The 26,003-nt window shown below is 48.3% G+C and overlaps 1 protein-coding gene across 1 annotated transcript in view; it reads left to right on the forward strand.

Moving 5' to 3' along the window:
- Positions 1-10,879, forward strand: part of LOC142490866 (uncharacterized) — a 165,535-nt gene extending 154,656 nt beyond the window's left edge. The window contains exons 32-34 of the mRNA XM_075593284.1: positions 7,293-7,367; positions 9,106-9,147; positions 10,716-10,879. Of these exons, the coding sequence (XP_075449399.1) occupies positions 7,293-7,367; positions 9,106-9,147; positions 10,716-10,879 (281 nt within the window). The remainder of the gene's footprint in view (positions 1-7,292; positions 7,368-9,105; positions 9,148-10,715) is intronic.
- The last annotated feature ends 15,124 nt before the right edge of the window (positions 10,880-26,003 follow it).

Raw genomic sequence — 26,003 nt, forward strand, 5'->3', positions numbered from 1 at the left:
GGCCAGCCTTTGGATGCACAGAGCCCGTGCTTTGTGCCAAACAGAGACTGTTCAGAGACATTTCTCCACTCAAGGGAAGATGCTGAGCCTCAGGACTGTGTTTATTACTCCCCCGAGGGAGTTGCAGAAGAACAGCTCCGCAGGAGCCAAAGAGTCAGTGTGACAGAGTCACTGACTCAGTAGGCTGTGACAGTGAATGGAGAGATGCTGCAGCCAGATCACTGAGTGTTAATCTCCTCAGACAGACAAAGCACAGCTGAGGACTGATTAAACAGGGGCTGAACTCATGAGTGAAACAAGTGCTTTAAAAAGCAGGAAGTTGCTCACACAAGGTGAGCTTGTTTTTCCACAGGAAGGTGGAGAGAACTCTCCCGGCTTGGAAGCCGTAGCAGCTGCTGCTGCTCTGGTCCCCAGTCCTGCGAGGAGCTTTGCTGCTGGGACCAGCTGGGACCCCAACCCAGGATAAAGATAAACATTGCTGCGAGGCTGGACACAGCCTGCTCCCCGGAACCGTGTTCCTGTTTGCTGTTTGGAGCTAAAACAGATAAGACTTTATTCTTATTATGCTTATTGGTTATCGTTTGTGTAGCATGTTTTGGGCATGACCAGATTAGCTGGCTGTCCTGTTAGTAAGGGCTCAAGAAGTGAGTTAGTGTCCCTAACGGGACTAGGCTTTAATTTGCAAGAAAGTAGTTTCTTAAAGGGACAGTGCACCCGTACTTATTTTGGTTGTGGCTAATAAACCACTAGTGTTTAAAGTTTCCCATCGTGTCAAGCGTCTTACTGACCCCGCCGCGAGGCTGTCCTACCACAGGCGGTGTCAGAAGTGGGATGTTACACCTCTGGGGGTCAGTAGATGAAGATGTGTTGAGACACTGAACTCAAGCGGAAAAAAAATTGATTTTTTGCTGAAGCATGGAAGTTACAGCTAGCAAGCGCTGAGTGTAAATTTTGCTCGCCGGGTATGAAAGGATTGCTGTGTAAAGCTAATGCCTTTTGCTGAAGTGAGTGAATTTGCAGCTAGCAAGTGCTGTGAGCAAAGTTTGCCCTGTCTGGTAAGAAAGAAAGTGAAAATGGATTTTTGCAAAGAAGTTGCCCTAAGAAGAACCCAGAAGGTTCAAATATTGTAAAGCAAGTACAAGTTACGTGTGTTGTGCAAAGTCTGCCTCGTCGGGTGTGGAAAAAAAAAACGGGGTTTTAAAATGGCCGCCGTCAAGTGTCAGTTTTTGCAATGTACATAACCATACAAAACAGTGTCCCTTCAGGCCATACGATGATGATGATGATGATGACTCGTATGTGGCCCCTGGAGGAGAGCCGTACCCACAGATGAATTTAGTATGCTGGGCCTGTCATAAAGTAGGTCACATGGAAGATGTGTGCCCCAAAATTTTCAAAGACAAACAGCTGCAAAAGCAAGCAACGCCCTATGAGTGCAAGCAAGATGTGGAAGCTGATACCAGTGAGCGTGTGCCCAGTACCACTGATATCTCTGGAGCTAATAAAGCAAAAAGAAAGAAGAAAAAGAAAACTGTTCCTCAAGTCACAGGGGAAGTGACCAAGCCACTTGAACCTGCGCTGTCAGGACATGCGTCAGAAAGGCGCCGAGATGTGCTGCAGACCGGAGTGACCGGCAGAATTGTCACAGGAACGGTGGCAAAGGAAAAGGAGGAGCAAAGGGAAGCTGAATCCTTGATCCAGGGAAAAGAGGCCTTAATTTCTGCACTCCAAACTGCCCAGCGTGATTATGATGTCTTGCAGGAACAATTGAATAGGGAGCGAGAAGCTAATGCCGAGGTACAGAGGTGTATACTCCCAGCTATACAAGAGTATGCGGCATTAAAGAAAACAGAGCATCTCTTGCGGAGTGAGTTGGAGGAGCTGACGACAAGTTTGAATAAGGCCAACACCGCAATTGCTAACATGGAATCAGAGAGAACAAGTCCTGACTGGAGACTATGCTATCAGATGTCCCAGAGAGATGTGCAAAACTTCATCAAAGACTTAGAAGTTTCTCACCAAGAATCTAGCACGCTCAAAACAGAGCTGGAGCTCTCACGCCAGGAGGGCCACAGTCTAAACACAGAGCTGGGTATGTTGAAGGAAACCCATGAGAATGCCCTGAGGGATTTAGAGACTGTAAAGAAGGAGAATGTAAGTCTGACGCAGAAAAATTCAGACTTGACTGATCAAATCAGTAGAGGTGATAAGAAGCTCCACCAAGCAGGAAAAGTGGAGAAGCAATTGATCCAGGAAAAGCTAGAGGTGCAGGAAGCACTGCAGAATGCAGAGAGGATGCAACGTGTCTCCCTGCAGCAGCACACACAGGCAACGCACTTATGGCAGAGCCAGCTGCAAGAGCTACATGCAAGTCTGCAAGCAGCCAAGGAGAAGCAGCGAGTGCTACAGGAATGGCTGAGTACCCAGTATGTCCCCACAGAACAGCATGAGGAACTAAGGGCCACGCTGTACGCCACAAGAGCATCGCTAGGGGCAGAGCTGGGTACTTTGAAGAAAGCCAAGGAAACGGTCCTAAGGGATATAGAGACTGTGAAAATGGAGAATATAAACCTGAAGGAAGAGGTTTTAAACCTGACTGGTCAGGTCAGTGATGGGACTGAGAAGCTTCACCAAGCGCAGAAAGTGAAGACACAATTGGCGCAAGAAAAAAATGAAGTACAGGCTGCTCTGCAGAATGCAGAAAAAGAATGCCTCGCCCTGGAGCAGCTGAAGATCACGTTGAGCGCCACAGAAGCATCGCTGGAGGCGGAGCTTAGAAGCCAGGTGACCCTGTGTGAGAGGGAACATGAGAAGGTCCAAAGACTGGAGCAAGAGCTGGAGAAGCAACTCCATCTCCATGAGTCAGTATGCCAAGGAGAAAGAAGCCTGGAAGACAGAAGCAACAGCGATACTGGCGACAAGAACTGCAGAGCTCAAAAAGATGGAGGAGGCGTTGATGCAAACCCAGAGTAAGCACCGGGAAGAGGTGAAGGCCCTGAGAGGGGACTGGCAGCATCAGATTGAAGAGCTGCAAACGCAGATGGCTGAGCACGAGATGCAGCGCGCCAAGACGGAGGAGGTGTCCGTCCGTCAGGTGGCCTGCCTGATGTTGCACCATGAAACTGAGATGGCTGATATCCACAAGCGGCTGGACTACACGACCAATGAGGGGGCCCGGCTACAGCTGGAGCTAGACAAGGTCCGGGAGGAGCACCAGCAGCTGCAGGTCCAGAATAAAGAAAGAGAGACAGATTTAAGCCTTGCTCTGAGTCTGCTAGGAGACGTAGAATCGCGACTCAATTCTAACGAAGATGAACTAGCAGCCGCACTGAGTGAAAGAAGAAAGGCAGAATGACTGCTTCAAGACCTGAGGAAGGACCTGGAGTCTGAGCGGGCTGGCCGCAGGATGGCGGAGAAACAAAAGTGTGACCTAGGCAAGGAGCTCGAGTCTCTAAAGTCTGAGCGGGACGCTACGTTGGACTCTACTGCTGCCCAGCAGGCAGTTTCTCAGATGAAGCTGGACGAAAAGCTTACAAGCCCAAGACAGACGTTTGGGTCACTGAAGCAGTCCAAGAAAAAGGTGGCGGTAAAGATAAAGTCAAAGGATGATGAAGGGGAGGCTGCACTGGAACATGTTTTACCAGAGCCCGCTGTCTATGCAGACTATCTCTTAAGTTATCTTCAAAACTCTGCTGTTCTCACAGAAGAACAAAAAGCGGATATGACACAAATTGAAGACATGCTGACTAAAGAATTTATAGGTCAGCAGCTGATTCTTATAGTCGGCTGTCTAGATACCAGTGAAGAAGGAGGCAGGAAACGCCTTCTTGCTGTCCTACAAGAGATGCTTGTGATACCTAATACACCAACTTCCCTTATAACGTGTCTAGTGGAATTATTGCTCCGTATTGTTAAAGATGATGACCGGAGAATTCAGATTGTGGCAGAAATAGTCTCTGAGCTGCGAGAGTCAATTGTTAGCGTGGATATACCAGCGGATGCCGCGAAATCAAGGAAATTACAGTTAAAGATTGCAGATTTAAGAGTGCAGCTTAACAAAGCCAAACAAGCCTTGGAGGACTCCATAGTTTTACAAGATTTCAGTCTTGCATCTGAATTAAAGGAGATAGTGAGGTACCAGTCCTCAGGCCCATATGGCCTGGTAATTACCCCAAAAAGGAAATGCGTAAATTGGAAGGCAAGAAAAAAAAAGGGGGAGGGAAGGGCCGACGTCAGACATTGGCGACAAAGATGCTGGTGCACGGGAATGGTGCACGGGCCGCTCCACAGGACAATGTTTCGCTGGGGAGAGGGATATGTGACAGAGTCACTGACTCAGTAGGCTGTGACAGTGAATGGAGAGATGCTGCAGCCAGATCACTGAGTGTTAATCTCCTCAGACAGAGAAAGCACAGCTGAGGACTGATTAAACAGGGGCTGAACTCATGAGTGAAACAAGTGCTTTAAAAAGCAGGAAGTTGCTCACACAAGGTGAGCTTGTTTTTCCACCGGAAGGTGGAGAGAACTCTCCCGGCTTGGAAGCCGTAGCAGCTGCTGCTGCTCTGGTCCCCAGTCCTGCGAGGAGCTTTTCTGCTGGGACCAGCTGGGACCCCAACCCAGGATAAAGATAAACATTGCTGCGAGGCTGGACACAGCCTGCTCCCCGGAACCGTGTTCCTGTTTGCTGTTTGGAGCTGAAACAGATAAGACTTTATTCTTATTATGCTTATTGGTTATCGTTTGTGTAGCATGTTTTGGGCATGACCAGATTAGCTGGCTGTCCTGTTAGTAAGGGCTCAAGAAGTGAGTTAGTGTCCCTAACGGGACTAGGCTTTAATTTGCAAGAAAGAAGTTTCTTAAAGGGACAGTGCACCCGTACTTATTTTGGTTGTGGCTAATAAACCACTAGTGTTTAAAGTTTCCCATCGTGTCAAGCGTCTTACTGACCCCGCCGCGAGGCCGTCCTACCACATCAGGTACCCTCCAAATCGGGTAACCTATGATCAAATTGGAGCACCCCATTATGAGGCTCAGCAGTGGTCTCGGAGCAAAATCCAATCTGTGATTGTGATGCTCACAGAATTATGCAACATCATATAAAGTCAATGCGAATGTGCGAAGTTATATTTTGAACTGCATTTTTATTATATAATTTCTGTACATGGTTGAGTTGTGTCCCAAGCGAGGACGTTGGGGTTTTTACCAGGGGGAGGATGTAGCCAGGTCTCCCTTTCAGTGCGCAACCCCCCCCCCCCCTCCGGTTACTCACAGCAGCCTCTCTTTGGGAGGCGTGGGGGTGTGTGCGAGCATAGCGCGCCTCTCTTAGGGATGCGACCGGTTGCCAGGGATGCGCGCGGGCTGTTGCTAGGGCCACGGTCGCGTTGCGAAGGTCCTGGCGGCTCGCGGTGCAGGGCGCCGCCATTGCAAGTTGCATTGCGCATGCGCAGGAGCCAGATGTGCCGGGAGGCCCACAGACAGGTCGTGCATGCGCAGTGATTAGCGCGGCAACCCGGACCAATAGGAAGAGGGCTCTTGGAGGGGACTACATGTCCCATGGGCCTCCGCCGCCCCACGTGACCCCAGGGAGCCAATAGGGCTACAGCATCTCCCTGCAGAGGAGAATAGATACATTTCGCAGGCTTTGAGCACGTTAGGCAGTTGGTGACCGGAGCAGCTAGGGGAAGGAGGTAGGGTGCAGGAGTCAGTGACTCCCTGCACTAGGCCAGCAGCCCCCTAGACCACAGATAGCCCTGAGTCACCAGTAGTGTTGTGTTGTTCAGGGACAGGCCCCAGGTTAGGGACCCTGCCCCTTATTATTATCCAGAGTCAGTTAGGGACACAGCGGACGCTGCGCGTCCATCCAGAGGTCTGGGCTCAGACCTTCGCTGTCGCTGCAGCAGCCACCCGGGTGGGATCGCCCCGGACGGTAGTTCCTGTGGTCAGCGGATCCTCTGTGAAGCTCCTTGGCAGGCCCGGGCACTGGAGTGCTCGGCAGGTAACCATCACCAAGTGCACCAACTAAACTCTATTATATTTACATGGGTCTAGTGGCTGCGCAGTCACACATATCAATCTCACGTGAAGGGACATATTGTGTGGGGGTTACTGGACACTGGGTGGGATCACCCGGTGAAAGGAGGTAGCGTCCTGCGAGATGCAGTAGTTAGTGTCTCCTCTAGAGAGGGACACCTGTTGATATATATATGCATAAGTATGGTTGCTACAGTAAAGTTATTGGTTGTTTTACATGCTGTGTGTGTGATATATATATATATATATTGTCCTGCGACGAACCACTCCCCCCTCCGGTGGGAGCCATCACAGGTGGAGGCGCTGCACCGAGTACGAGGTTACTCCTATTATTTGTACGTGCCCCAGGCTCCCCGTGGCGGAGGTTTAGGCCTCCTGTGAGCCTAACAGATAAAGCACCACACCTGGTAACATTAAGTTCCCCGCACACACATACTATATGCTATTGGGTGGGGGAATACCCGTTACAGCAGCAACAACCATGTCTGCCAGAAAAAGTCCATTAGGTACCCAAAGTCCGGTACGTACCCAAAGATGTACAGTACTTGCCATCTCAACATACAGAAAGACACCATTAACATGTTGAAGTTTGAGATGGAATATATGTTCTGTTCATATCAGTCATATCGCATTACAATGTGATGATGCATTTGAGTGATTGGGTCTAGTGATGATGTTGACTGATTATTGAGTGACTGTGGTGAGGATCCTGCTGGCTGACAGGCAGCAAACTCTTCGTGTAGGCTACAGTCTTTGTTGGATCACCAAGGCCCAGACTATTTTTATCCAGTCCTAGAGCTAAGGTCTGTACCTGAGCATTACTTTGCAACACAGTATGGTGAGTGCTGAAGACCACAGTCCCTCAACCCATCAGTGTGTACAAGAGCAAGAGGAGAGGGCACACCCAGCATCACCTGTTAGAGTTCTTGTGAGAATACCATCTGCTTTCTGAAGACTGCAAACAGGGAATGGATGCTGCCCTGGCTCTAGCAATGCTCATATTCACGTACGTCTGGGGAAAAATCGCAAACGTGCAGAAATGTGAGAAAAATATGTAAGTAAAACCCTTCGCAAAACTTTCACCAATATCCGAATTTCATGGGGGGAAAAATGAAAAAAATTGCTCAATGAACTAGAATACATTCGCAAATCTTGACTGATAATTGTAGAAAGGTATAAAGAACATGTTAATAATTGGGACTTCCCAAAGCGGGATATTCTTTGTCTCTACCCAGTACTAATTTACTTGAATTGACTATTAGCAGCAGGAAGAAGAATAGCCACAGAAATCGAGCCACCTAGCCATTCAGAAAATCCATCAAAAAAGCCTTCACAAGGTACTAATAATGTATTTAATCTCAATATTATTCAACACCAAGAAACAAATTTCAGGTTTCAATTAGCAAATTCACATGATTAAGGGAGTGTAAGAGAGACATTAAAGGAGCAGATATCCACTTTTTTGTTTTTGCATATATAGGAAGTAGGGGGTCTCCATAGCGGAACAGTGTACATTTAATCTCCAGAGAAGCCCATGCGTACCGAGATACGTACCGGGGGAGGTGATGCCGATACTGGTGCCCAGGGAAACAAGATGGAAGTTCTAATCTCCTGTCATGTGGGCCAATAGGAAGCCGCAATGTCATCCATGGTGGTTTCCTATTGGCCAGAGATTTGTCGGCCACTTTAGCCGTGACACCGGAGATTTCAATCTTCATGAAGTGCCGGCGACATCTCCACTGGCAGGTATCTCGGAAACTAGGGGTCCCGGAGCAGAAATTAATGCCGTTCAGCTCCGGAGACTCATCGGCTTCCTATATATGTGGGGGGGAAAACGGGGCCCCAGGGGAAACTGCTGCTTAAAGGCCTTTCCAGGAGTCTGAACCAGAATATGTCCGACTACTGTATTTTCCACAATAATCCCTTATTTATACCAATCAATGAATGAGAAGAATTGGAAGACATTCTCCATCTCTACTAATCAGTAACAAGAACATGTTAATGATTAGGACAGCCCAAAGCTGGATATCTGCAACAAAGGAACCATCCAGCGAGTTAAACAATTCCTCAAAACAGGCTTCAAAAAGTACTAGTTTATATACAACGTATTTATCATCTCAATATTATTCTACACTATGAAACACTCCATTTTTAATTAGCAAAGCCACAGGATTAATAGGCGTATTCAACTCAATTGGAGTTTTCGGCTAATGATTGTGTGATCGGCCGCTTCAGAGTATATTACATACCCCGCTAAGAAGTCAAACAAAATGTTTTTCATACAATAGGAATGACCATAGAAATACGTATTTAATTCATTAGAAATGTTCAGAGTAGCAGATTTATACCAATAGGAAATACAAACACAGAGTCAGTTCGCAGTAATTCAGTTTTTAGCTACTTTGCCAAAAGATACATGAATGCCTTTTTATGTCCGTGATGTCACGGAGCTGGTTTGCCCTCATTGGGCAAACCGCCCACGTGACCAGGCCGTCGCGTGAGGAAACTAATGTATTTGTTTCCCCGCGCATCGCGAGCGTCGGCGCTTCTGGTCGCACGCTCTAAAGGCAGCCTCATAGAGGCACATCATTTTGATCACACTTGCTCGCAATAACCATGGATGCAGCCTAAACCAGTATATTTCGGACTTTTTCTTAAAAAGAATCCATACTTTACCATATATCGATCAACTAAAGTCCCCACCAGTTTGTTAATCATGAACTTAAGTTCCTGCAAATCCAGTCAGGAACTTAACTGAAATAGCTCATTACTAGGACTACACTGACAAATGAACTTACAACGGCAACGTTATCATAATTACATTCTTTTGGTCATTTATTTCAAGAATGCACTAGTCGCATAATAATTTATTTTCTCATGGGGGAAGCTGTAATTTCGGTCACTTCCGCAGTTTAGAAAGAACTTTAAATATGTAACATAACCCACAGGTCTAATCCTGTAGTTGCCTCATTTAAATACGTCAAAAGCCTATTTGTTTGTATGGAAATGTGTAGAAAATATCAATTTCTTTCATATTCTGGGCACCAATAATGTTTTCCTATACTCTATTTGTAGCACCTGCAACTACGACACCTGATATTGCTCGAGAAATACAAAGTAAGGATAATTACACCATTTAATTTGTTATTTCTGTACTCATAACAACAATACAAATCTTTTCAATTTTCCTTCAAAAGTATGTGTCACACGGCACCGAGGGGGTTATTCTATATAGTCCGATGCTGCTGTCCAGCACATTTTTTGGCCACAAATCCCTATTGTCTGAATGGCCACATCGAACTCATAGAATAAGACTTTGCAATGTTCAGTCAGCACGGCTCTCCAACGTCAAAAGGCGCGCGTTGCCATGACAACGTGCCGCCACGGCGCGAAGTTGCCATGACAACAAGACGCCTTATGGCGCCAAGACATCACGTGACCTCCGTGGTCACGGCAATGCGGCGCCATTTGACGTTGCGCAGCCATGTTGATGGGATGTGCAGAGTGAGAACAAGCCGGCGCCGACCAGGAGATTTTCCAGGTAAACCCGTAGTCCGGAGATACGCGGATAAAACCCGTAGTCTCCGTGGCAACCCTGCCTGTGTCTGGGCTGCTGCTAGAACTGGAACTCAATAGGGAATTATGCTTCATTTACTGTTTCTATCGGTTTCCAATAATCAGACAGTGATCCAAGAATCACTATAAGCCCCTAGTTGCAAATCTATCAATAGATGAGTAAGACTACATAGTCCCAAAATCCAAATATCTCATGAGTAGGTACAGGCAGACTACACAGTATGATCCCAAACCATGGGCAACTGGGTATTGTAAAAAATGACTTTTTAATGATATACTCAATAAACAAAGACGATTGTTGTTTATTGTCGTTCTGTTATTCCCCTATATGCACCTGTATCTTACCTATGCAATATTATTATGGTGAGCGGGGATCAGTGTGTGTGTGTGTATGTCAGTCAGTTTGTGTGTGTGTCTGTGCCATTCAGTGTGTATGTGTCAGTCAGTGTGTGTGTGTCAGTCAGTCAGTGTGTCTGTGTGTCTCTCTGTATGGTGTGTGTGTTATTCTCAGGGTCCTCTCTCCTGACACTCTTTACCCCCTCCCCCCGGCGGAGCTGCAGACACAGCTGTATGTGCTGGTGCCTTCAGCTGAAGCAGCCCCCCGCAGCGGAGGTACGGAGACACGGGTGGGGGGGAGGGGTCTGTCTGAGTGCCCCGGAGCAGCCCCCTCTCTGTCCCCCGGCGGAGCTGTGTCCTGCTCGGCGGAGGTACGGGGACACGGGGGTGGTTGGCGGCTCACTGGGGAGTTGGGGGGGGGGGGGGACTGCACTGCTATGGGGACGCGGTGCTGCAGGGGATGTGGAGCTGCGGGCGTTACCGGACCAGCCCCCTCCCTCTCTCCTACCCCCGGCGGAGCCACAGTGCCCAGATTTCGGGAAGAGAGAGAGGTGTGTGTGTGTCCAGCGGTGACTCTTCCTGGTGGAAACTGGCAACACCGACGGCCTCTTCTGCCAGGAGTGATGTCACTTCCGTCACCACTGACTTCCGCCTCAACCAACTGCATCACGCTGCTAAAAAAGTCTCACTTCAAAAAAATAACTTTTTTTTGTGAACTAAAAATTATTATTATTCTCATATCACACCTATGTATTTTTTTTTCTCCAATTCAGGGTTGAAGCTTGAAGACCAAATAAAGAGCGAATATGAACCATTATATGTCAATCAAAGAGGATACTTTTGGAAGTACCTCCTCCTCTTCCTAATGTCGATCATTTTGGTAGCTGCAATAATTTCACTGCTGTGTTTCGGTTTCAGGGGCCCTAGTTTAAAATAAAAAACACATATAAATTTTCAAATAAAGATACTTATGCTTATAAATCTGGTTAGAAAAGTTAATCTAGTTTTCCCCCATATGAGATATCATTGGATGATATGACACTGGGGTTTTGTGTTTGCCTTCTTCTGGATCAATACGTATGTAACCCTGTTCCCCCCCCAAACTCCCCCCACCCCACCCCCTTCAATCTCATGTCGGGTACCCTAGGGGAAATGGTGTACTGGTTACTTGGGTGTATGTGGTGCAAACCTGCTGGCAACAGGGGGCCCTGAGTCTCCCGCGGTGGCAAGGGGGATGATATCAGGACTGGCTTTCGAGGTATGGCTGAGTCATACTCACTCTTGGTACAGCGCCTCTATCTCCAACAGGTCCTCAGCGTAGTAGGGAGGAATCTCTGATGGAGAACCTCTGTGTGCAACGCCTCCCTGAATGACTCCAGGCTCAGGCGAGAAGTGTTCTTTAGCAAAGATTTACTTTATTTCCTCCTCCACTGGCAGAGTGCCCATCATGCAGCCCGGTCACTTAGCCGCTCATCACAGGGCTGCCACCCGAAGGAAGTCCCTGGACACCACTCCTAGACACCACATGCTTGTTGTCCGACAAAGCCGGTAAAGGTATATCTGCAGGGGAGCGGCAGCAGGGCTCCAGGTTCTTGCTGGAGGCAAAGACCGCGACACGGTCCTTCTCTGGCACCACCACCATCAGCAGTCATCCCCACTCTCCTGGGTCAGTCTCCTTCTCCATTTTATTCTCCAACCTCAACGGGCCTGCTCCGGAATCCGACTCGGGAACCGGGTCATTCGGTGATGTACTCGAGCTTGAGACTGCAGACGTCTCAATCTTGTCTACCTCCATCAATGCCGCTGGAGAGCCAGCCGGCAGGACGAGGACAGGTAGAAATGACTCCACAGGCCATAGATAATGAATTCCGCCTGCAGTCATCTGGCAGTCGTGCTGATCTCTCTTCCCGTTAATCGGCATTTGAGACAGACACCGGAACGCCTCTCTAGCCCCCACCTCTACTACCAGGAGGCCTCCTGGCAGCTGCTAAGGGTTGATGTGAAACTCCGCCATATCGCGCTTAGTAGTTGCTCGGGTTAGCATGGGAACTCGACAATTCAATCTTGCTTGCTCTCCAGCTCTGTGCAACTGAAGGTGGGGAAGCTCACATCGGCTCCTCCTTCACTCAGGGTAGTGTGCTCTGGTTGGCTCTCACAGTGACCCCTCCCTCTGGGGGAGATTAAAGGAGGGTCACTCGGCTGCACATCAGGACTCATTCTTGCTTCTGAGCCAATCACAGCAAGGGGGCGTGGCCACAGCTTTTGAGCCACTTCTCATGCCAGGGCGGTGTTCTGATTTTCGCGCCAGACTCGGCCAAGTTTCTGCAACTACTTTTCTTGCAACCATTTCATGCGGTCCCCCAGTTTGGCATGAACCGCCATTTTGGATCACACTGCAGTCCATACTCACTACAGGTTCAACTTGCGTAGTTATCACCGTCGGGAGCTCAGGCACATCAATTGCAGGTTCACACATAATCACAATGTTATCACTGTCTGCTCCCTCTGGGGAACCCAGAAGATCCATGCAGGACAAATAGGGCGCGACTTACTCATAGCTTACTTGCAAAGGTCGACTCTGCATTTTGTACCTCCGTTGAGCACACAGCACGTGCGCTACTCAGGCTTGGCGCGAACCGCCATGTTGGATTCTCCGCACAGCGCGGTGCAACATCAAACATAGCCTCCATCTTAATTTCGCCTCTCTCACGTATGGTGCTCCCTGGGTGGGCAGTCGCCATCTTGTGGGGCGAACGGGTAGACCACTTAAGCGACGCTTAGCAGAACATGTATACAACATTAAAAGGGGTTTGGAGACACATAGTGTCTCCAACCACTTTAAATTAAAACATGATCAGAATCCAGCAGGGTTAATCTGTAAAGGAATTGAATGCCCAAAACAAAATTGGAGAGGGGGAGATAAAATAAACCTGATTTCCAGACGCGAAAGCTTCTGGATATATAACCTCAAAACCCTGACCCCAAGAGGTCTCAATATAGAGTTTGATCTGGCTTCATTTCTAAAAGATGGATAGATCAATTCAATATTGTCTGAATTCCTCCACCTCAAAATCTCTTTCCTCTGAGTTCTTTATAGATGTGATAGTGGGTATTTCCATGTGTAACATAGGTCAAGCAACCCCCTCCGAAATCATTCATTTTAATTAGCATGCACATTAACTATTTGTCTCTTGCTGTGTTAGTTTTGTGTAAATGCGGTTTTATTATCTTTTATTATTTGATGTATATGTATTAAGGATCACATTGATTGTACATTGATTATATGTGCAACATAATAAGCAGGGGTTTCCAATTTGGTTACATCCAATGGGAGCCTTGTGTTTATAATCCAATGGGTTTAAATAGCCCCTATTACCTCGGATACTCCATTGCCCCTGAGGAAGTGACGTCAGCAGTCACGAAACGCGCGTAGGGTGGAGTCTCTGTAGCAGTGATACGACGTTTACGTTCACGCATGCGCGGAGGAGAAGGGGAGCTTGGGCAGTGACGTCACCGGAGGGAGACGAGGCGCTCCGAGTCGCGGCCACGAAACCGGGACATACGCCGAATCTCACCTCCATCTGCAGCATCCCGGCATCCTGCCACGCAAGCGGACGGCACGTTGTATCACACACATAGGGACTATAGACATGTGAGTGCACTGTTTTATAGTCTTGTTTTTTATTGCATTAAATTGTGACGGTATCATACCATTGGCCCTATTTCCTTACTTTCCGGTATCACGCTGGTGAGAGGCTTCTTCATAAGTAGAGGAGTCATTTCGCCTGGCAGCATAACAGAATTAAGGCGACGGGGAAGAAGTGAAAGATACCTTTTGAGGCCCTCTTTTATCTATTTTTAAGTAAGTAGCTGGCAACGGTGGGGGAGTTGATGTTTGACCAGAAGTACTGCGCAATGGTTGTTCTGTCTTTTATAACAGATTCGATTCAACTACCTCTAAGGACCTCCAGTACGATTGGATTTCGGATTTAATATCCCTGTCATCAAGGACAAATGGACTTCTTTACTGTCAGGTTATATACCAGATAGTGCACCAAGGACATTCATGTTAATTGTATGTTTGTATTGTTTGTCACACATAATCACAATGTCATCACTGTCTGCTCCCTCTGGGGAACCCAGAAGATCCATGCAGGACAAATAGGGCGCGACTTACTCATAGCTTACTTGCAAAGGTCGACTCTGCATTTTGTACCTCCGTTGAGCACACAGCACGTGCGCTACTCAGGCTTGGCGCGAACCGCCATGTTGGATTCTCCGCACAGCGCGGTGCAACATCAAACATAGCCTCCATCTTAATTTCGCCTCTCTCACGTATGGTGCTCCCTGGGTGGGCAGTCGCCATCTTGGGGAAATAAAGTATTCCAGCTTGCACAACACTTCTGATGGGGTAAGGACACTGTAGGCGGACACTCACAGAGGTATGCAAGGGAGACTGATTATAGTGAAATTAAATAAGCCTTTTATTGCGCCTTTTCCTTAACATCAGGAAACCATCCAAACAAGGGGTAAACAAAGCTTCTATTCACTTGGGAGTATTTCTAGTGAAATACTATGCAGTTCACAACTCCCTTAGATAAGCATGTCTCCCAGCCCCAAACATATAGCATGAAATGAATAGATATAAAAAGTCTTATAAATGAAAGTCTTATCTGTTTGTAGGGGTTTGGAGGGAAAATCTTCTCTGTCCCTTGTTGCTCCCTTTTTCTCAGGGTTTGTGTAAGGAATCCACACCTCAGTTTACTGTTTGCCTTGCCTTACAGACAAGTGCAGCCCTGGGACACTGCTCCTGATATTTACTGCAGCTTCACCCTGGGTTCACTCATTAAAGCAATGCTGTCACACGCCCCTTCTGCTATTGGTTCACTGACCTTTAAAGACAGCCTTCCCACAATGCTCCCCTGCCGAGCATAGTCCTTCCTGGATGTCACAAGTGTTCTGCCACAAGCCCTTGGCTTGTCTGTTATTGTATTAACCTCTCTAGTTGTTATTCCCTAGTTCCTGAGGCCTGCTGCTAGTCTTCATGCAGGGGCCTGTATTTCCTGATTATCCTGTGTATCCTGAGGCCGGCTGCTAGTCTCATGCAGTGGTCTGTTCCTGTGCTGAAGCGGAGTACTCTTCATGTTAACTTCAGATCCCTGTTTCCTGAGGCCGGCTGCTAGTCGCACGCAGCGGTCTGTTCCTGTCTCCTGTGCTGAAGCGGAGGTCTCTCCAGTGTTGACTTCAGCTCCCTGTTTCCTGAGGCCTGCTATCCTTCTACTGCAGAGCCTATCTACTGGTTCCTGGGGCCTGCTGCTCATTCTGCATTGCAGAGGCCGTGTCCGGGTTTCCTGTGCTGAAGCGGAGGATTCTCCAGTGTGTACTTCAGCTTCCAGTTTCCCGAGGCCGGCTGTCCTTCCCTAGTAGAGGCCGGTCTACGAGTCCTGAGGTCTGTAGCTCTCTCTCTCCTTGTACAGACCCGCTCTGGACTCTTGCGCTGAAGCACTGGTTTACCAGTGCTGCCTGGCGGTGTGCCCACTCCGGTCTGCCTATCCCTTCCTGAGAGCAGTACCATGGGCCATGGTCGCCGCACGCGCAGAACCCACGCTCGCGCTCACGCTCCTAAGCTGAAGCGGGGAACTTCTGATTACCTGTTGCCGAACTCCTGCTTGAATAACGGTTACCCTGATCTCTCCTGTCCTGACCATGGCTTGTCCACTGATGATGCTACCTTCTCCAGTCCCGACCCTGCTACGTACGACTACGAACTGCGCAATCTGGATCAGCCTGCACGGTCTAAGTTGGTGCTTATACAACCCCACCTCAGCCACGCGGTCCGACCCAGGTTTGTGGCGAGCACAACCGTGACAGTTTGTCAGCATTCAGGTTTAGAAGTTTCCCCTGTGTCTTGAAAGCAGCTCTGCTGTTTCTTCTGGCAGGGCTCAAGACTGTTTGTCTCCAAGTTCAGCTCAGGTGTGAGCTAAGGAGTCTCACTTCCTGTCTCAAAAGTCAGGCTTTTCTAAGCAATCTAATCAGGCAGGTGGTGTTTGTTAATTGACTACCAGCAGTTAACCACCACACTGCTGGATTAGAGGCACATTACCTGAACAGGGACAACTCCCCTGTTACAGGCACACTCTCTTTAATGTATCTGCAGTGTAAGTTCAATGTACCTCAGGCTAGGCAAAACTCTCTCTGCTGTATACTGCACATGATAAACAGTCCAGTACAAGTGCTCTGTGGCTAATAGTCTGGTTACTGGCTAGAAGTACTTAGGATCTGCCCTGAAGTACTTAGAACGTCACCTACTGTTGGCTACACATAGCGCAGACCCTACCAGAAGTTCTTGACCCAAGTTAACCAGGCTACCCCCTTAGTATCATACAACTATCTGCCTCAAGGTGACTCTAGAACAGCTATAGCCCTTGTCTCCAGATCTATCTCACCCCTAAGGGGCATCTAGGGTGTGCTTTGCGAGTTTGCAGGCTCCTGACTACCCCTAGACTCCCTTCCTTCCTCAGCACTTGCCCTGGAAGCATACATTCTCTCTATCAGCTTTGCTTCGCTGAAAGCCTGTCCTGTTGATCTTACATCTCTCAGCAGCGCCTCCAAATGTAACCCTGTGCTGCGTACCACGCACGATACTGTAATTGTTGTGCTTTGAGTCCTATTGTGAGAAAAGCACATTCTGAAATAAAGTTAGTATTATTTTCTCATTGTATTCTTTGCTATAAGAAAAAGACCACCATGCGTTTTTCATTTTACCCATAATGGTTAACAATTTTTCCATCACTGAGGAGCTTCAGACATACACTGAAATATATTTCTTATTTATGTTGGCAGCAACAACCATGTCTGCCAGAAAACGTTAATTAGGTACCCAAAGTCCGGTAAGTACCCAAAGATGTACAGTACTTGCCATCTCAACATACAGAAAGACACCATTAACATGTTGGAGTTTGGAATAGTTGGTTCTTTGTTCGCAGCTTCACTCGAGTGGTCCGCCGACTGGCGCATCACCACGAGCTGTTGGTCACTGGAATCGCTAAGAGAGGGTGGAGGTAGAGACACCTTACCCTGTGATTCTGGAACCGAGTCTAGAACCGGGGTGCACGGACCCCCTGGAACATCTGCTACAGCATACTGACTCGGTGCGACAACCGCGTCGCAGCTGTCCATTTTGGTCAACGTATCTTGAAAATCTTGCTGTTCTAGAGCAGAATCTAGAACCGTGTTTAGAGCGCACGGGCCTTCCGAAACCTCCGTGGTTCGGGTAGAAAGGTTAATAGCATCGATTCTCCCAGTGGAGGGGCCCATTGCACCTTTCTCTACGGGTTCCGGCTCTAGAACCGGATCTGGAACTGCTGTTAGAGTGCTCAAGCCCACCGAAACTTCTGTGAGGGGGGTAGATTGATTACCTGCATTGACCGGTCCAGTTTTGAAGTCAACCGCTTCTTCCTTGGTGGGTTCCGTAGGCCGCAGCAGCACGGGCTTCAGTAACTGTGCCCTGCAGCAGGCACATTTGGGTTCCCAGGCCAATTCACAAAATCGGTAGTCACATTTGTTACAGACACATTGTATGCACCCCGTTCGCTCACATTTGCCACCTGGTATTCTATCAGTCGCTTCAAGGAGTCAAAGTCCATAGTACCAGACAAACTCAATAATTTTGGTAAGCACTGGCACAAAAGAAAGGATACGCTCCCTCCCTTTGTCTGCCAGACTCCATACAGCAGAGGGTGGGTTTCTCTGACTCCTGTACTTTCTTTAGTGGGAACGGCAGTTACTGGTTGAAGCTCACTGTGCTTGCTCCCCCTGGTGGAATTTAAAGGAGGGGCGACACACTCTTTCAAGTGTTTCTGGCACTCACATTGCGGGGGAGGGGCTCTGGGTTTCCTGCCAGTCCTGGACAGATGATTTTTGCAATACGTTTCTGTGCAGGCTGGCAGTCAGCAGCACATGTGCTCTCCTGATTTGGTGGGAGACGCCATTTTAGGTGGGATTCACTGGATGAGGGAGCCTCCATTTTGATCACAGTTCTGTTAATTTCACTAGGGCTCTTTGCGTATATAAGGGAGTAGCCTTCTGGTGGGGCCTCTGGGCCCTTCAATTTCCAAGGGGCCTTTTCCTGGCATATTTCCTGATCTACCGCCCATAGTATGGTACACCAGTAAAAGGTGGGGTCATACTTTTCTCCTATCGCTCGCACTTTGCCTAAGCCCTAGAAGTTTCCCTAGGGATTCCTGAAGCGCACTCCCCTCCTCATGCATGGGCACGTTCCCTACTGCTACCACGTGACTAGGCAGCGCTCCCATCCTGATGGCCCAGGCATGAACCTCCTGGCTTGTGGGTAGTAACATGGTGGACAATTCAGATGAACAATTTGACACAAAATAGAATAGGGCACCCCAGGTCTGATCTCAGCGGCACCTCCAAATGTAACGGGTATTCCCCCACCCCTAATCGCAGATGTGTGGCAGTGCTGCTCACGTATGTATAGTTGGTGCACTTATAGATACCTGCCCGGGTGTAAAGCTCTTCAAAAAGGGTCTGACGCAGGAACAGGAATCCGCCTCCGCGGTGTCCCACCTCCGTGTGAGGGGTCTCCCTCGTGGAGCGTCTCACCCGCAGAATGTCTCTTGCAGTACAGCCTGTCTGAGCCCAGACGCAGGCCACGATCACCGCATGCAACTGGCACCGGTGATATCACATAACACTGTACTGTAGAAAGCAACCCCCCCCCCTCGCACTGAAGGGGCCTTTCCTGAAACTGCCAAACTAACTGCTGTGGCTGCTCTGCAAAGCCACACTGTCTTTTCTTGTCAGAGCACACAGCACGGCAGCTGTGTCACTGACTAAACTGAATGCCAACAGGGCAAGGTCTCTACCTAAGGGGCCTTCCCTATGAACTTACCCACTAACCTAGTGGGGAGTGGGGCCTACCTGGGGCCTGGGGTTTCTCTGGTCTAGTACAGCAGAGCACTACTCTCTGTACACTACCTTCCCCAATCTCTTCCTGGATCCAACTGACTAGTGTGGTCTCTATGCAACATTGTATCCTCCAACAGGAGAAGATGCAAACTCTATTTGCTGTCTGGCTGCACGTGATGTGGGTGAAAGGGCAGTCCCCAGAGGATGCTGTGAGTTGTAGTCCGTTATGGCCGTCTTTAACATTAGGGCCGTGTGCACTAGTTCTGCAGCGCTTGTGCAACTCTGTAATGGCCGCCACTGCTCTCTTCTGCGAACTTGGGGAGTCCCTGCGCTATGGAGCGCCATCTCTGCCCCTTCGCGCTCACTATATTGGCCGCCGCCGCGCGCGGACATAACAAAGATGGCGGCGCCGTGCCTCTAACGCCACCGAGAGACGCACTCGCCCCCGCAACTGCCTTCTCACTGGTGAAGGTAAAGGGAAGAGGAACCGGGAACCGGGGAGCCAAAGGGGACCTGGCTACACATATATAGGAAGTAGGGGTTCTCCATAGCTGAACAGTGTACATTTAATCTCCAGAGAACCCCCTGCTTACCGAGATACTTACCGGGGAAGGTGATGCCGATACTGGTGCCCGGGGAAACAAGATGGAAGTTCTAATCTACTGTCATGTGGGCCAATAGGAAGCCGCAATTTCATCTGTGGTGGTTTCCTATTGGCCAGAGATTTGTCGGCCACTTTAGCCGTGACACCGGAGATTTCAATCTTCATGAAGTACCGGCGACATCTCTACTGGCAGGTATCTCGGAAACTAGGGGCCCCGGAGCTGAAATGAATGCCGTTCAGTTCCGTAGATTCATCGGCTTCCTATATATGTGGGGGGGAAATACGGGGCCCCAGGGGAAACTGCTGCTTAAAGGCCTTTCCAGGAGTCTGAACCAGAATATGTCCGACTACTGTATTTTCCACAATAATCCCTTATTTATACCAATCAATGAATGAGAAGAATTGGAAGACATTCTCCATCTCTACTAATCAGTAACAAGAACATGATTAGGACAGCCCAAAGCTGGATATCTGCAACAAAGGAACCATCCAGTCAGTTAAACAATTCCTCAAAACAGGCTTCAAAAAGTACTAGTTTTTGATGCCAGTACGGCAATGCGACTTCGAGACTGTATAAAGATTTGAAAACGCTGCTACAGGCCGAAATAAGGGAATTGACTAAAGAAGTGACAGGTCTGGGGGAGAGGACGGGAGCTCTGGAGGTGAAGATGGACCAATCCATAAAAGCCATAAAGCGGCAGGACAGAAAGGCGACAGACATGCAGGAGCAAATAAATGAGCTACGTGAAAGGCAACAAGATGCCGAAAACCGGGACAGGCGCAACAATATCCGGATCAGAGGAGTACCAGAAACGGTCCTGGTCTGCGAGGACTATATATCCCGGTGGATAGAAAGTCTACTCCCAGACACCCCGAAGGAGTACCTGTCCATGGACCGGTGCCACAGGGCCCTACGGGCTAAACCACTACAGTCTGAGCCTGAAAGAGATATTGTTGTGCGAATGCACCATTTCCGCACTAAGGAAGTGGTCCTGCATAAAACGAGGCCACTAACAACAGTGGAGTTTGAAGGGGATAGGCTGCTAATCTTTCAGGACCTGGCACCGGCCACACTCGCCAGGCGGCGAAATCTGATACCCATCACCAGGATCCTGAGAGACAAAGGAGTCCGGTACAGATGAACCTACCCCTTTGGCCTATTGGTGTCTCGTGGCGGCCAAGTGGTAGTGATGAAGGATCCAGACGAGGGACCCTCCTTCCTACACAAACTGGGGCTGGGGGAAGTCCCTAACGGTGCGAGCCCTGAGAAGACAACTCCAGACCCCTTACGGTCTCAAACCTCAAAGTCACCAAAAGCACAAAGAGAGAAGCAGTAAACAAAGCTTACAGAAAAGACATTAAAGTTCCATGTTATCACATCCTTCTGTTTCCCCAGTTTTTGAGTTGGGAAGCATCTTCACAAGTTCCTGGAGTTTCTGGACGTTTCCCCCCAAAAAAGCAACAGAGACGTAGCCGCGTGCCGACAACCCTATCTTTGTCAGCAATGTGAAACAAAAGACTACCCCTTTCTGAAAATAATGTCTACCCTTACCTTAGCCTGAAAGCATGGCCAGGGGAGGAAGATGGCAGCAGCGATGAACTAACCCTAGATCCACGATGACACGCAGAAGCTGGAAGACCCAGAGGCGGGAAACAGGAGCACGAGCACGGACGTCCATCTCGAGGTGAAGTGCGATCCAAAATGGCGGCGGACCGGAAGGACGTCACGGAATGGAGACATTGCAGCGGGCGCCATCTTGGAGGGGGCAAGGCAAGGGAGAAACAGAAGAGAGGCTGACGTCACAATGCGGCGACGGGTGGAAGGCCGCGGAGGTGGCCCAATAGCGCTGGAAAATAAGATAGGGTTGGGGGAAGGAGGGAACGAGGGGTGAACGGGGAGGAGAGAGAGGAGAGCTGCAAGGTAGGGGAGAGGAGGCGCAGAACGGGACAAGGGGTTGGGAGGACGCAGAGGGGAGGGAGGAGCCGGGGTGGCATAGCACGATGGGGGAGGTGCAAAAAGGGAGGGGAAGAAGAGGAGAGGAATAGGGGGAAAGGGGACAAGGCGCAAAACGGGGCGGAGAGGAGAGAACGCAGAACGAGGGGCGGGGGGGAGCGAAGGCGTAAGGGGGGGAATTGGGGGGGGAGACAAAAGAATATTAAGGACGGCATCAGCAGGGGTGAATAGGGGATATAGTAGAATTAGTTGGGTTAACAGGATAAGTAGGTGAGCGCGGGATAGGGTGAAGGAGGTTAGGTCGATCCGCAATAGTCATAAGAGAGGGGGGGGATAGAGGGGTGCATCAGTAGGACTTTAGCTAGGGAAGAGAAGTGCAGGAAGAGAAAGAGAGGTAGATACATAGGAATAGACGAGGGCCGCACAAGAGGCAATTTCAGAGTATCAAAGGTAGAGGAGCCAGAAATAGGGACGAATGTCACAAGCAGCGTACTCAGGGGGAGGAAAAGATTCCAGGTCAACGAAGAAGAAGTTAAAGGGTTTGATAGTTAGGGTTAGCAAGAGAGCGAGGCAGGAGCCTTGGGGAGGGTCAAGCCCCAACATTCGTATGGGCCAGAGGCTGGGGACGGAGAGCAAGGCTCTCCTGTTCATCAGCAAAGTCCTTTGGGCGGTAATATAGGAAGAGGAATCCAAAGGCAAGGAACTGGGCGCCAGCGGTGAAGTGGCAAGGCGTCGAGTGCGGTTAATTCTTGTTATGCAGTATATTTTGTTTCAGTGTTGTGTGTTGATGTACATGTGCCCCCAGGTTTTCCTCGTGTGTGTTCCACCCCTCCCCCCCATGTACCCACAGATGGCCAAGGAAGAAAGCCGGGAAAGAAGAGGGAGGTCGGTGCCGGGTCCCCGCAGGACACTCATCAAATTTCTTCAGAGCAGAGGTGACAAAAATAAAAATGAGTAAGGATATGGTGCTAATTTCACATAACGTTAACGGGTTCAACAGTCCAGGGAAAAGACGGTTAGCCTTCAAAGATTACAAACGTAAGGGCGCAGAAATACTGTCTCTGCAGGAAACACACTTTTCACGAAACAACACCCCGAAATTCCTAGACAAAGATTTCCGAATGAGTTTCTTAGAAACGGCACAGGTGAAAAAAGGGGGTGTGGCCATATTAGTACACAATAGATTACCGTTCATAGCAGACAGCACTTCCTCTGATAAAGAGGGTAGGTACATTATAGTAACGGGATCCATTCGTGACCACCCTATCACGATGGCAGCAATATACGCCCTGAGTGAAAACGCCTAGGATTTCTTGAACAAATTTTTCACGAAATTACATAAGGTAGCCAAAGGACATGTAATAGTGGCTGGAAACCTTAATAGGACACTCAGCCCAGACTTGGACAGATGCACTAAGACTAACTCAGCCCAAGAACAGGACTCACTAACAATAACTAAGGGAATGCAGGAATGTTAACTGCTAGATATTTGGAGGGAACAACATCAGGGTGTGAGGGAATACACGGTCTACTCGCATCCTCATGATAGATACAGCAGGATAGATTACTTCCTGGTCTCAAAGAGAATGGTCCCGGGGGTCTCTCGTACAGAGATACATGACATTTCATGGTCTGACCACGCATCTATAGAGCTGCGATGCACACTAATCCCTCTAGACAGACCTAGAGCGAATTGGAAACTAAATGAGATCTTATTGAAAATACCAGATTTGGAACAAGAGGTGGGAGAAAAAATGAAGTTGTATTTTGAAGAGAATAAAGGTAGTGTGGCGACAACCTCTACACTGTGGGAAGCTCATAAAGCCACCCTTAGGGGCGTGCTGATAAATTTGGCCGCCAAAAGGAAAAGGGAAAAGGAAAAGAAAATTAAAGAGTTGGAAAAGCAACTAGGGGAGCTTTCCACCAAACACAAAGAGCGGAAACAAAATCAAACGTTAAAACAATTATTAGACACTAAATCTAACTTAAATCTCCTTCTATCCTCCCAAGCGGAGGCAGAAATGACGTGGTCTGGCCGAAAGTATTATGAAAAGGCTAACAAGCCAGGTACGCTACTTGCCAATAAGCTCAAAAATAAGCTTCCAAATTATCATAATCACGCTATACGTACGCAGGGGGGTGACCTTACATCTAATCAGGGGCAGATTGTGGAGGAGTTCAGAGCGTACTACGAAAAACTCTACAATGGCGATAAAGTCACTCACAACCTTAAAACAAAAGAGGCATTAAAAACGTTCCTAAAAGAGGCAAATTTGCCCACATTGAGCAGAGGAGAGAGGGAAGCATTATAGGCAAACTTTACATATGATGAACTCTCTGAGGTAATTAAGTCACTGAAGTCAGCTAAAGCGCCAGGACCAGATGGTTTTTCTAATTTATATTACAAAAAATATCTCAAATTCCTGGCACCCCATATGTTAAACATGTTTAATGAAATATTAGCGGGGGCCTCCTTCCCAACGCAAATGCTACAGGCCTCTATATCATTGATCCATAAGCCTGGAAAGGACCCAGCAGACTGTAAGAACTACCGGCCCATATCCCTGATCAATTCAGATATCAAAATCTATTCCAAACTTATAGCAAACAGGGTGGGTAGTGTTCTTCCCAGGCTAATCCATGCGGATCAGGTAGGGTTTATCAGAGGCAGACAGGCGGCAGACAACACAAGGAGGATAATTGATTTGATTGATGTGGCTCAAAAGAAAAATATACCCTCCATGGCATTAAGTTTGGATGCTGAGAAAGCCTTTGATAGGATAGATTGGCCCTACCTAAAAGAAACGCTCGGGGCATTAGGTTTTGAAGAACGCCTATTAGGAGCCATCTTAGCGCTATACGAGGGCCCAACGGCAAGGGTGAAACATCAGGGCTTCCCCTCAGAAAAATTTAAAATTCGCAGCGGAACAAGGCAGGGTTGCCCTTTGTCCCCACTGCTGTTCGCCCTCTGCATAGAACCCCTGGCGGCACACATTCGGCACAGTCCAGACATAGCAGGAATCTCAGTGGAAGACCAGGTACATAAGGTTGCTTTATATGCGGATGATGTGATTTTAACATTATCAAAAACCCTCACCTCTCTGCCTAATGTTTTTGGAATTTTGGGTAAATTCAACCAAATCTCGGGATTCAAAATCAATCAGACCAAATCTGAAGCCCTCAACATAAGTCTACCCAAAGAGGTGGAAAAATTAATAGATATAAAAACTTTAATTTTAAGTGGCAAGCCTCCGCTATCAAATATTTAGGGGTTTACATCACAAGGGATTACAAAACACTTTACAAAGCTAATTACCCCAGATTGATTAAGACTTTGGGGGAGGATCTCAGGACGTCGATGAAGGGGGGGCATCTCCTGGATTGGGAGGATCCACAGCGTGAAGATGAATCTCCTCCCAAGGATGTTATATCTATTCCAAAGTTTGCCCATATCTATAGTACATGCGGACATCCTCTCCCTACAGTCACAAATTATGAAATTTATTTGGAATAAGAAAAGCCCAAGGATTGCAAAGAGTCTCCTGATGAGGCCTACTACGAAAGGGGGACTGGCAGTACCTTGCTTGTTAGCTTATTACAAGGCGGCCCAATTGTGCCAAATCGATCAATGGCACACAGATCCGAAATTAAAGAGGTGGGTGGAATTAGAGAAAAGTTGTTGTGCACCAACAGAGCTACAGAACTTAATCTGGCTCCCCAAAAGAGGACGAAGGAACATGAGGGTTTTGCTGCAGACCACAGTCAACTCCTTACGGATTTGGGAGGCCACTAAATTTAGTTGCAATCTCACCTCCAGGGAATCATTAATGAAGCTGATATTAGGCAATCCAGACTTCGCTCCAGGGATGAATAGAAAGAATTTATTAATCTGGATACAGTTGGGTATTACACAACTGCTAGATCTGGAGGGAAGGAAATGTATTAAAACATTTGAACAAATTAAATCCACAAAGGAGATACCCAACACGGAATTCTTTAGATACCTCCAGATCCGTGATTTCTATAACAAATTCCCAATTAGGCCAGCAAGAACAAATTTTGATCAGCTGTGTTCCATAGGAACGGACACAAGGGGACTCACTTCTCAAATGTACAGGGAAGTGATCTGTCCTGAGACCAAGGAGCAAATAAAACTCAGTTACATCAGACAGTGGGAAACAGACTTAGGGGAGACATTAGAGGACGAGGATTGGGACAGGATCCTGCAGGCTGCAGCCCGGAGCTCAATCTGCACCACATTAAAGGAGAACGCATATAAGGTCCTTATGCAGTGGTATTACACCCCAGCCAGATTAGCTAAATTTGTTAAGGGATACTCCCCGCTGTGCCCAAAGCAGTGCGGGGAAGTAGCAGATCTGAAACATATGCTGTGGTCTTGCCCAAAAGTGGTCCCGATTTGGGAACAAATTAGAGAATGGTTACAGAGGATGCTCGGTTTAGAGATCCCCCTGGACCCGTGGGTGTTCCTGCTGGGCAGACGGGTCCAGGGTCTGTCAAATGATATTTTTATCAAAAAATAATCTCGAATCTGACGACTGCCACAAAATGCGA

The sequence above is a fragment of the Ascaphus truei genome, chromosome 3, assembly GCF_040206685.1.
Source record: "Ascaphus truei isolate aAscTru1 chromosome 3, aAscTru1.hap1, whole genome shotgun sequence".
Lineage (NCBI taxonomy): Eukaryota > Metazoa > Chordata > Amphibia > Anura > Ascaphidae > Ascaphus > Ascaphus truei.